The sequence below is a fragment of the Barbus barbus genome (assembly GCF_936440315.1).
Source record: "Barbus barbus genome assembly, chromosome: 16".
NCBI lineage: Eukaryota > Metazoa > Chordata > Actinopteri > Cypriniformes > Cyprinidae > Barbus > Barbus barbus.
The window spans coordinates 8,522,803-8,535,279 of record NC_136744.1 but is presented as its reverse complement, the minus strand read 5'-3'; the positions used below and the strand labels follow the sequence as shown (position 1 = coordinate 8,535,279).

General features: G+C 37.8%; 1 protein-coding gene across 6 annotated transcripts in view; it reads left to right on the top strand.

Moving 5' to 3' along the window:
- LOC306882000 (uncharacterized protein) overlaps positions 1–12,477 on the top strand; it is a 96,962-nt gene that overhangs the window by 75,759 nt on the left and 8,726 nt on the right. For 5 of the 6 annotated variants that reach the window (XM_079436416.1, XM_079436420.1, XM_079436419.1 and 2 more), the window contains 14 exons: positions 6,626–6,712; positions 6,832–6,858; positions 6,991–7,026; positions 7,163–7,219; positions 7,365–7,388; positions 7,526–7,579; positions 7,711–7,755; positions 7,890–8,024; positions 8,746–8,817; positions 8,979–9,023; positions 9,172–9,222; positions 9,409–9,435; positions 9,526–9,612; positions 12,132–12,185. In XM_079436416.1, the coding sequence (XP_079292542.1) occupies positions 6,626–6,712; positions 6,832–6,858; positions 6,991–7,026; positions 7,163–7,219; positions 7,365–7,388; positions 7,526–7,579; positions 7,711–7,755; positions 7,890–8,024; positions 8,746–8,817; positions 8,979–9,023; positions 9,172–9,222; positions 9,409–9,435; positions 9,526–9,612; positions 12,132–12,185 (801 nt within the window). The remainder of the gene's footprint in view (positions 1–6,625; positions 6,713–6,831; positions 6,859–6,990; positions 7,027–7,162; positions 7,220–7,364; positions 7,389–7,525; positions 7,580–7,710; positions 7,756–7,889; positions 8,025–8,745; positions 8,818–8,978; positions 9,024–9,171; positions 9,223–9,408; positions 9,436–9,525; positions 9,613–12,131; positions 12,186–12,477) is intronic. The other variant, XM_079436418.1, reaches the window with a different exon arrangement.

The following is a 12,477-nucleotide window of genomic DNA, read 5'->3' as shown; positions in this document are numbered from 1 at the left end:
ATGTGCACAAAGACATATGACTCAGTCCTGGAGTCATGCTGAGAGACCAGAGGGATTGCACGCTAAGAGAAAAACAGGCCGCAAGCTCAAGACATTCCCTACTTCCTTCATCTGAGCACCTGTGCGTCTGATTTAAAGGCCTCTAACCTTGCTGTTTGTGGAGAGTCCCCTGTTACACGCTGCTTGATGGACTTAGCACACTTATTTTTGCTACCTGCCGTTGTCCCTGCCAAACATGTGCTGCCATACTCTTCGATTGTTAGGTGTGTTGTCATGACAGTGCTTTGTGTTGCTGCTTTCGAATGCTGTGTTTAAATATATGAATGTTTTCATCATCAGACTCAGCAGACATACCATCTGGGGAGCTGACAGATGAATAAGCACATCTGCAGCAGTGTTATATTTAGTATTTTTTATATATTTATATATATATATATATACAACTTGATCACTGCCTCTAATTGAAAGCAGACACATTTTTTTCGTGGGTTTGGGGTTGAAGGACAGTTTGTTTGAAGACTGGGCTATTGCCTGTTTTAATATATTGGAATGTAAATAACATGATACACTATTATTCAAAAGTTTGGGATGAGAAAGATATTTTTTTATGTTTTTGAAATTCACTTATGCTCTCCAAGGCTGCAATTATTTCATAAAAATACAGTAAATATTATTACAATTTAAAATAACTGTTTTCTATTTTAATATATTTTCAAATGTAATTTATTCATGTAATGCAAAGCCAAATTTCTCCAGTCTTCTGTGTCACATGATCCTTCAAAAATCATTATAATATGCTGATTTGCTGCTCAAGAAACATTTCTTATTTTTCTTTTTTACTGCTATTATTATCAATTATCAATCATATTAATGGAAATTATATAGTGACCAAAAATGTTAAACAAAACTATTTAAATGAGCTTTTGTCTACATTTCAGCTAACTGGCTTAATGAGGTGCATCCTGGGATACGTTTTAAACTGTATTGAAAATCACATCTGCAGTATGATGCACACTTGCTTTTGCATCTCTATTTGTTCTAATCCATGCATTAAAAGACTTAAATGTGACCCTGGACCACAAAACCAGTCTTAAGTCGCAATAGCCAAAAATACATTGTATGGGTCAAAATTAACTTTTCTCAATATTTTGACTTTTTTGCACCCTCAGATTCCAGATTTTCAAATAGTTGTATCTCGGCCAAATATTGTCCTGTCCTAACAAACCATACATCAATGGAAAGCTTATTTATTCAGCTTTCAGATTATGTATAAATCTCAATTTGGATAAATTGACCCTTATGACTGGTTTTGTGGTTTTGTACAAAATTGTAAGCATTTCAGCCTAATAATGTATATAATGTACAATAAGTTTTAAAGATCACGAGAAACGGATTGAGTCCAGTGTGTCCAAACATTTAACTGGTATTGTATACCCACAATATTTAACAATGTACAGTATGTCATCACTTTAGTATGGTTTCGCCACAGTAACATGTATTTGGGGAAGCTGCTGTCTTCCCTCAGTCACAGCTGTTTCTGTCATTACTAGTCAGTATTAGGTTTTGTGTAGTGAAAGCCAGTGAAAATTTATGAGATCAAAAGGAGATAAGCAAACGCTAAATTAACTCCTTTTACTCCTGCAGCCAGCAGCGTGTGAGCCTCATCTGTATTCACTGAGGCTGTTAAAGACTATCTGCGTTTCTCTCCAATGGGAAAAATGAAAATAGTCTATAATATTCAGGCATGCACAAACACAGTGAAAGACACTCACTCATGTAACACATGTGATTCCTCTGCCATTAGACTCTTATGTCAAGTAGGACCGAAAGATGATGGCATGACATGAATTTAAAGAGCAGAAAATCAGAGATCAAATGAGAGCCGCTTTGTTTCGTTCTCTTTTGACATTGGCTCTCAAAACTTCTGTTACACACTCCCCTTCAGACCAGGATTGATAAAACAGAGAACCCAATGGCTATTAAAGCTATGCCAGGAGAAGCCATGCAGTACAATGATTTTACAGTGAGTTTTTATGTGCTACATGTGGCCGCAACAGAATAAATGACTGCAAAAAGTCATTTTCTTGATCAGAATTTTTCTTCACATCCTAAAAATACCTTAATTTGAAGTAAAAGTATTGAAGTACATTATTAAGGCATGATGTTTGAATTTATAGTAATATTTCACAATATTATTGTTGTTACTGTATTTTTGATCAAGTAAATGAGCCATGGTGAATGCGCTTTACAAAATGTTAAATTATGCTTTTTTAAGCATAAATCCAACATTTTATGAATTTTCAAACAGATTGCTATTACTCTTTTTGCTGCTAAAAAATGACACACTGCATCTTTAAAACTTTAAGATTTTTTTTATAGTTGTTTTTCTCTTCATACAAGGACCCTTTGTGCAGTATATGATGTATATTGATGTATATAAATGGAACTTATTAGGTTTAGTTCGGAAATTCCATTCACCCGTTTTCTCTTTATACCTCGGGCCAAGCACATATACCATGCTCTCGTATTTCATAGGAGCCAAAGTAAGTCATTACTTATTATGAACTGTCCTGAAGGAATCAAGTTTGTCAGCAAAGAACGCAGCCACTTCTCCTCAGTGCTGATGACGGTTCTCTTCACCTTCCCAGAGTTCCCCTCAACTCCAAAGGCTCCGTCCTCATCGTTTTTAGCCTGAAGATTAGCACTCCCATAAATCACTTGAAGCCTCTGTCAGTCCACAACTAGCCTCTGCCTCACCAAGCGCTATTTGCTCTAAAATAGAAGCGGATGGGGTTGAAGGAGACATGACGATGGGCCTATAAAGGAATGGTGTGAGTTGATTGGAAATGAAGAAGATCAAAGAGACTTCCTGTTTTCAGCATGGGTCCCAGAAGTCTCTCTTTCATGATTAAAGTGATCAACAATCATTGCATCGTTCCATTCCCTTAACGGGACGGTAACATGAAGTCGGGCTCTTTCATCTACTGGGAACACGGATAAACTCACATACGACTCTCTGCCTTGTCCAAACCCTGCTGTCCGTTCTGGTGCCTGATTGGACAGAGTTTATGAAGGCAGCTGAGTATGACAAGCGGTCTTGTCTCAGGCCCAAAAACACACTAGAGTGCCTTGGATCATTAATACCCTCTCAAACCACACTCATATGGTGTCTGGCTCTCTTGATAACCTGCAGCTCTCTCCAAGGTCTGACCGCTGCACCTGTCAAAGCGGGTTAGGCCACGCTAGGCTCTTCCACCTGCCCCCTGCTCAGACTCACTGGAGTCTTCATGCCATCTTTGACCTCTGCCCTCAACTGCCTGCTGTCTGGCTGCCAGTCTCCAAATGGCATGCGTTGTTTTCTGTAGAGGCTTTCTGGATATGTTGTAAAATGCTTCTCTTGTGGCACTAGCATGTAATGTAGTGATTGAGTGCTGGCTAATCTACCTGTTTGTTTGTGTGTTTGACAACCCTACTACAGAGACCAGCTTAAACTCGAATTAAAATGCTTCTTTCAATAAAAAGTTATGCGTTAAGCTAGTATTGCACTACTTATTCTTACCTGAAGCTAAATTAATCATCCTGTGGAATTGCTATGCTTGGCTTGCAGCCATTTCGTACATTAGAAATGCATTAGAAATTAATATTTTATTTGTAATTGTTGAATTCCACTGAAACAGCATTTTGACATTTTTTTAAACATACATTTAAAATAGGGTGTTCACACATACTCTATTACACTTGAACACCCCTATTTCTTCCAGCATTGGGAAAGGCGAGCTTTAACATAGATCAAAATTAGATATAGATATTAGAAATGTTGAAAAGGCATATGCATTACTTATTTGGAAAAGTAACTTATATTTTGGTGTAAGTTTAAATATTATTCAATGAAATGGTATTCTGTTACTTTACTAATTGCTTAAAAAGTACATGAATCTGTTTACCTAATGCATGTTACAAGTCCCAGCACTGCTGGTTAAGATAGTTAAAGGTGTAGTTCAACCAAAAATGAAATGTGTCATCATTTCTTGACTTGATTTCTTTCTTCTGCTGAACATAAAAGAAGATATTCTGAGTTTTATTTATTTATTTATTTGGTCCATACAATGGAAGTCAATGGAAACCAAAACTGTTTGGTTACCAACTTTCTTCAAAATATCTTCTTTTGTGTTCAACAAAAGTAAATCATACAGCTTCAGAACGACATGAGAATGAGTAAAAGATGACACAATTTTAATTTCGGGTAAACTGTAGCTTTAAGAATCTAGCGTCCAAAGCTCAACATACAGTCCAGTGGTGCGCAGATGTGCTGGGAAATACTTGTTTGTCATCATGTCTAACAATCTGCTGAAGTGAAAGTCTTGCAGTGGTGTTTTGCTTGCGTTATGAGTGTGATCTTTGGTTTTGGCTCGTAAATGTGACCGTTTAAGTATTGAAAAGATGAGTAATTAATGCTGATTTTGCAGGGTGAGCTAGGGATGCCTGGAATGCCTGGGAAACAAGGAGTGAAGGTAGTTCACTTCTACTGCAGCCTCTATCCATCCCCATTTATTTATAATGAACTATCCTTTTTTCCCAGAACCCTGCATGCTGTTCCAGAAGCATTCCACTGCTAAAACGCTCAGTCTTATCTGTTATGATTGTATGTAAAGCTGCTTTCACACCAGAACGTGATTAATTGCTCATTATACAGGCACCTCACATATGAGCGTCTCACCTTCTGACACTGTAAAGTGGTGTCTGAGACTTGAGGAATGAGATGGCAGGAGAAAGACAGATGGTGCCACTAGCAGTCAGACCCCCCAGCCGCCCTCGACCTCGATCGGTCGAGTGTCCGCATGCAGCCGCAGCTGTGTCTGTAGATCACTGCCGTCATGTCTGCTCATTAGTCTGAGATAACAGACATGAATTAAAAAGCTGTCATATGTTCTTTACTTTTAATAACAATCCAACTGTGGGCCGGCTCATTGCGGCACTGCATCAGTGATCAGTTATTTGCATGCCTGGAGAGCAAAAACTTTGACATACCAATCTAAATATTGATACCAGTGCATGCTGTCTAATCGCTTCAATAAAAATTATGACATCTATAGACCCTTGGGGGTTTACGATCGACTAAATGATTACAGAGAATAATCTTCAATTGAAATTACGAATGACTTTTTCAGCCCAAATATATGATGCTGATTCCTTTGTTGATTTTCAAAGGTCAAGGTTTGAGGACTTGTTTAGGTCTATTCTCACTATTTTTCTTTTCTTTCTTTTTGTTTTTCTAATGTTGATGCCTCGAAACCTTCAGGGAGAGCCTGGTTTCCCAGGTGTCCCTGGACGAAAGGTAAAGGCCTGGTTTGGTGTGGTTGTGTCTTTAACACATTTTGCTGATCATTCTTAAAGTAATGAAGATTTTTCTGTCGCTATGAAGGGTCAGGCAGGTGTTTCTGGTATCCCTGGAAAACGGGGCTACAAGGTACACCCAAATGTGTGCTGTGACTATTTCTCGCATAAGTGCTTGTTCTGATACTGGGCTTAAACCCTCAGGAAGTTTTTTTTAGATGTGATGTTGAAAATTGAGGTAGAATTTTACTCACCCTTTTGCAATTTCAAACATGGCTTTCTTCCGTGCAACACAGTGATTCATTTTTTAAGAATTTTTGGCAATTCTTTGAAATATAATAATATTTTCAAGCTTCAAATTGAGAAAATAAAACACCAAAAGTGGTCCACACAAATCATGCACCTTATTTAATCAACTGAAGTGTTATTTTAGTATTATTTATGTAATATTATATTATTTATTGATATTATGTTTTACTGTAAATTAAGTTTTAGTAAGTGTGCTTTTGTTGTTTTTATTAATATTTAAATATATTTCAATGTAGTCTGAATGTATTCTTATTTTTTAGTTTTAGTAATTTTAATATTTCAACAGTTTTTTTTTTCTAAGGCAGCATTTCTAATTTAAGTTTTGAGCATATTTTTTATTTAAATTTTTTTAAATCACCTTTAGTGTTCCACAGAAAAAGGAAAGGGTTTAGAATAAAAAGTGTCTGAATAAAAATTAATATATTTTTATTTTTCAGTGAATTGCATTTTATTTGACTTTAACTGATCTGACTGTCTGCACTCAATTCTCTTTGTTTTTGGTGTCAAAATGTCTCTGTTTCATGTAATTTTTAGATATTATTTTGTCTGTACTGAAACTTAACAATGTAAAAATTATTATGTTGCGGTTTCACGACTTTGTGTTCCATTTATTTTCATATGCACATGCAAGCGAGCATTAAATCTGCATGGTTTGCAGTGCTGCAGGCAATGGAAGACAGTCTGTTTGATATTTTTAATGTGTTAATTGTTATGATTTAATTAGTGTTTCTGCAAAACAGAAGCCCTAGAAGGTGACCTCATATTCTGCGGCCCATTTTTGTTGTATTTCAGTGACCACACCTTTATTCTCACTCCCTGTGTTTAAGTACTGCAGCTGTGGTGAATTAAAGACGTCAACTGTAATGCTTCAATGGGAAATGGGAACAAGATGCGCACACTAGAATGTTTTATACGCCTTCGTTATATAGAGATGCATCTTGAATCTTTGAATGTTAACTCCTATATTATTGTTTATTGCTAGGGAGAGAAAGGCGAGCCTAGTGCTGCAGGAGCTGGCATCAAAGGAGAACCAGGTGCCCCGGGACATCCCGGACAAGCTGGACCCAAGGTACCTACCCCTCATTCTCCACCTTATATCCACTGCTGAATTTCTTTCTTGATGTGATGTGACATGCGTAGTCTTACAAAATAAGCTCATGGTTTTCATAAGCTCATGTCTTTTCATAGGGTGAGAAAGGTGATCAAGGCATAAAGGTGGGCAATTGACTTTTTTATAAAAAAAAAAAAGAGTGTTGGTCCATTGCAACTCTACATGACCTTGTAAGATTGTTATATTTTAATAATGTCCTTGGAGAAAATAGCACAATTACTGTTTTTGTCTTGCAGGGTGACTCTGGCCAGGAAGGCCCATCTGGACCAAGGGTGAGTAGAGGCCATGTGTCACCGACAGAGAAAATAATGCAAACAAGTCACCAGATTTGTTTAACAGTGTGCTGTGAATGGCTGATATCAGAAACAATTATATATATTAATTGATTGTTTCCCCATTGCTCAACAGGGTCCACCAGGTCCAACCGGGGAGCCAGGAAAATCTTTAATCAACAACAATGAAAATGTATGTCTTTATTTCTGATGTATATAAATTTCTTCAATTTGATGATAATTTAGTTATAGTGCATATTCACTTCTCTGCCTCATATAGCAGGTTCAACAGATTAATTTGTATTATGTGAAGGCACTAATTTTATTTTATTTTTCAGGATATACGCAATGTGCATTTAATGGTAAGTGTCATTCTTTGTTGTGAAAAAGTATATATTGGGAAAATGGATAACTTGATATTGTTTGCGTATTTGAGCACATAAATAGATGAATAGACAACTACTTTCAGATGGTTAAGTATATATTGTTTTTATTTTAGGGCCCTCCTGGACTGCCTGGACCTCCAGGGCTTCCTGGGACCCCCGGTTTGAAGGTAGCTGACCAACTTCTTTCTAGGGGGGACCCCGAATAGTCAACGATTCGATGTATAAGAGGAGCCATGTTAAGACATGTCACTGTAGGCTACCTTGTTCTTTTGCATTAAACATAACGTTTGTTTCTCAGGGTGATTTTGGACTTCCAGGTCCCCCTGGTCTTGATGGGGAAAAGGTAAATAATAATTAACATTTTCTATAAATGAAACACATTTTAGCCACTAATCTGCCATTATTCCAGAGGTGGATGCATTTACATAACTCTCAATCCTTCATAATGCTGAGTGATTGTACCTGTTGGCTTCTTAGGGTCCAAGAGGAAAGCCAGGAGAACAGGGACCCATCGGCCCTCCTGGACCCAAAGGACCACGGGGAGAAGGAGGAGTCATAGGCTTGCCTGGCCCAAAAGGAGACAAGGGAGACATGGGCCCCTCAGGATCACCTGTGAGTGACTATACCCAGCATTCCTATCATATATAGTCTGTCTGACTACACCTGAATTGTTAAATAACCACAAAGGGTCTTGTGTCCTTTACCACTTGCATGAAAGAATATTCTGATAACAAAATATCATAATATTCAAATTATGTACACATCATGTAAATACATTAACCCAACTGCCAAGTTAACCAAATTAAGCCAATATTTCAGTTTCTAGAAATTAGTAATATATTTGGTATATGGTATAAGGAAAAGTTTGGATTCATGTAACCCTCATTTGGAAAATTGCATGTGCAGTATTTCCAGAGGACAATGCATTTGTATTTGCCTTTTTGGGGGGATAATTTGGTTAAAAGAACATATTGCAATAACTGTGGAACATGTAAACATCTTTTTCAGATTAAATGCTTAACCAGAATATAGACCTTAATCAGAAAATTAGTTGCATGTAAATGTGGTCATTGTTATTTGAGCAAGTGGGATCATGCTGAGTGCTTTGATGAAATTTGAAAGTGTTTGTTATGGGTGGGCAGCATTGCGTCTTGAAAGCCTACAGTTTACTAATCATTAATACTACATGTTGGTTGTTATGAATTCAAAGGCCTCTTGGTTGTGGGCCTTGTTTACAATGCTGTCAAGTCATGTTCATCAACCCAGCCCCCCCTCCAATTGACTTTTCTGCCAATTTTAATATCTATTTCCTTATTCTTTCCTCATTCTGTAGGGTTTAGATGGCCCTACTGGAGAAAAAGGGGTTTCAGGGCCCCCTGGCCATATTGGATTGCCAGGCCTAATGGTACGCAATGGTGCCCCTCAAGCAAACAGATTGTTGTCATTGTTCAAAAGACATGGCATGACTTTGGGATACAGTGTATTCCGTCATGCCAGTTTGATTTCTTTTGAATGAATGGTAGAAATCATTATTCCTATCCTTTTACTTTTTCATAATGTCTTCAGGGTCAGAAAGGTGAACCTGGGGAAAAAGGAGATAAAGCAGAGCTGGTATGTTCCATACTTTTTAGCAGCTGATTGCACATGTTAAAGGGTTTTATGGGGTTTCATTAGATAATAGAGCCTATGTGTTTCCTAAGTTGGGAAATATATTGAATGAAATGTCTTAATGGTGACTCCCCTATCTGTTCTCTCTCAGGTCTATGGGCCTGCTGGACCTCCAGGACCTGCAGGGCCAGTTGGGCCATTGGTGAGGACAATGTCTACTCCACAAAAGCTTATGATAACAGCAAACATATTACAGGCATATCTGTGCACCCAAGGAGCATCAGTGCATCTTTTGTCTTCATTTGATGGTGCATTTATGAAGAGAAACTCATTTTAAACAACTCAAAATGGTCCTGATTTCTAATATTTATTATTTTTTGCTCATCAGGGACCTCCAGGTTTGTCAGGACCAAAGGTAAGTATTCCAACCTAATGTAAAAAGGTAGTGTTATTTGTCTTCTGCCATATGCTAAACAAGGTATAAAATCTCATATGTTCTTTTTAGGGAGAACCAGGAATAGGCCTGAGAGGAGAGAAGGGATCACCTGGACAGAAAGGAGATAAAGGAGACAGGGGCCATCTTGGACTCCCTGTAAGTACATTTATGATTCATATAATCCAGATTTAGATACTTGATAAACATGCATTGCATTTATATTCAGTACAATGTAAGATAAAAAAGCTGTCCGGTCTATCAAATCACTCATTATGAAAAATTAATTGAGTACTTCATACCTGTGATACCAGTGCATAATTAATTTGATAGTTTTCATCTTGTCAACTGAATCTAGATGTTTTTGTCTCTCCTGAGTGCAGCGTTAGTGGAAAAGCATGTTTTGTGTAAGGTTTGTGCTTTAGCCCCCCCCCCCCCCCATGCAAATATCAGTGTGCTGCAATTTCATGTGTCTTTGTAACACTTAGTCATGGTTCATGGCTAAGTGTCATCACAATGCATGAATCAGTGAATATTCACATTTGGCAATCATATATACAAGTGTTATCATGTAATCATCCTGTCACATTGTTTTATACACATTTTAATAGATTACCAACAAGCTCCTGATAGTTTTAGATTACTGTAACTGACTGACGTTCATGTTATTATTACAAAATACTGTATGCGGTTGTTTATTTAATATTTTCTCTCTGCTCTGTAAATAGCATGCTATAGGTTTTGTTACTATGAATTTCAGGGGTCTTTTCTTGACTTCCTGACTAGTGTATATCTATGGTGTCAAAGTCATTGATTAACTTATTCTAGTCATATCATCAATGGCACAGTAACTCCTTTACTTTTGTTTTGAATCTGAGATATAGAAATTGAGATATCAAGAAAGTTATGCAATTTTAAGTAAATACGAAGTAAAATAAAATTTGTTTATTGATTTTTACTGAAAACTAGATTAAAATGCTGCTTAAGAAAATGCAGCATGGATGGGTAATGTTACTTGTTCCATAACCTAGGGAATTTTAGGATTTTAAGGAATTGTATGTTCATTTCTAGCACAAAGGCTGCTTGTTTTGTTAGCTTAGCAACATGCTATCATCAAATTTAACTTAGCGGCATGCTAAATCAAGTCTCCTGTGCGCTTCTCGTGAGGAGTGCTAGCCTATTTGTGTGGCACGCAAAGTCGCTTCCTATGTATAGTGTTCCAGTTCAGTCACTTATGAGGCTGCATTTCAGTTAGCATGTAGACGGCAATGTAGCTCACTAGGTTTTGAAACCGAACAACTATTTACAAGTATTATATTTAGTTTTTGCATCTCTTCTGGAATTTATATGCCACCTGTTGTTATTTTATCACTATCTATATGATTGAATGGACCACTTTTGGTCCTGTTCAATAGCAGTCACACTTGCACTAAGCCAATAAGATGCTAAAGTCACGTTATAAGGAGTTACTGCTCGTCTCTCACATCATGTCATCTTCAACACGTCACCCCTCCATCAAAACTAGTTTTGTTTTTATGTGGCACACGAGTCACTGCTTCACTCACCTCCCCCCACACTTCTCCCCTCCTCCCTTCCTCTCCTCCACCTCCATCTCTCCTCTCGCTCTGTAACTCTTTACACACTGTCCAGGGGGCTCATGGTTTAGACGGCAGGCCTGGTCCAGTGGTGAGTGGCGCAAGATCCGTTCCCATCATCCACCCCTCTATTTCCATCCATCCCTCTCTCGTTTCCCTCTCCGCCTGCTTCTCTCTTTCTGTCTGTCTGCCTCTGCTTGAGCTGTTGCTTGCTTGCTTCTGTGTTTTGTGTCTTTTCTGTGTTGTCTAATGGTCAAGGCCTTGTTTATATCTCTATTGAGGTTGCATCAGCATGAGTATGACTTTGATTTGACTTTGTCCCTAAGCCTGTCTGGCTGTTGCCTCTTGCTGGTTCCAGAGGTACCACACTCGGTTGATTTCTCAACCTGTCAACACGCGAGTGACTGAAGAAGAGCATGGCCAAACACTTCTCCGTCTCTCTCTCTCTGAAACGCAATTTCTCCTTCTTTGAAAAGTATGCACATCGTGCTCTGAAAAAGTGAATAATCCTTTCGCATTTCATGCCGTCGCAGCCCTCTATACCTTTGTAAAAACAAATTTCAGACATGCTTGACCTTTGTTGACCTTTCGAAGGCTTAATTCCCTCCAAGCTTCAGAGCTTTTATTTCATTCCATGACAAGCTTTGATCTTGTACTGTCATACCAGGAGAGAGCATGATGGGATGCGGCTGCATGAACAATGATTTCATGGCATACAACAGTACAAATGGCTGAGAAACAATACTCCTGAAAAAGCAAGATGTCTAACAGCCCTTTTGTTGAATCCTCTCCAAGTCATGGGAGAAAAATGGAAGATGGATTCGCTGTTATATTTACTTGTGTGTCTGTTTATTTCCGCTTAGATCAACAAACTTTGGAGTTTTGTGGAATTCCTCTGCAGATTGGTCCTCAGATAGCTCTTTTTAAACATATATAAGGAGTTTAAATTGCTCTTATTAGGCTCAGAAAAGTTTGTTGATCTATTGGTGCTCAACACTGATTAGTTTCTCTCCCTCTCTAAACTCTTAACCCACCGCCGTGTCCTCTGTTGAAGCTCATGCATGTCATTTTCTTTGTTCAAAGGGTCTGATAGGACCAGCTGGAGTGCCTGGGCCTGCAGGACCAAAAGGAGAAATGGTTAGTGCTGTAAAAACAAATGTATGAGGATCCAAAAATGGGTGTTTCTAGTAATATTTTGTATTATGCAAAATTATAAAAACCTTGATGATGCTGTAGGCATGAATGCAAGCATCATGACAACTGACCAAATGAAGTGTAATTTGAATCACAATTAATTATATTTAGTGTTGGGTAAAGTTGCTTTTAAAAGTAATGCATTATAACTCATGTTACTTGTAATGCATTACCCCAACACTGATTACAATATTGCTTAGGTGATAAATAACTTGATCAATCATTGAATTATTAG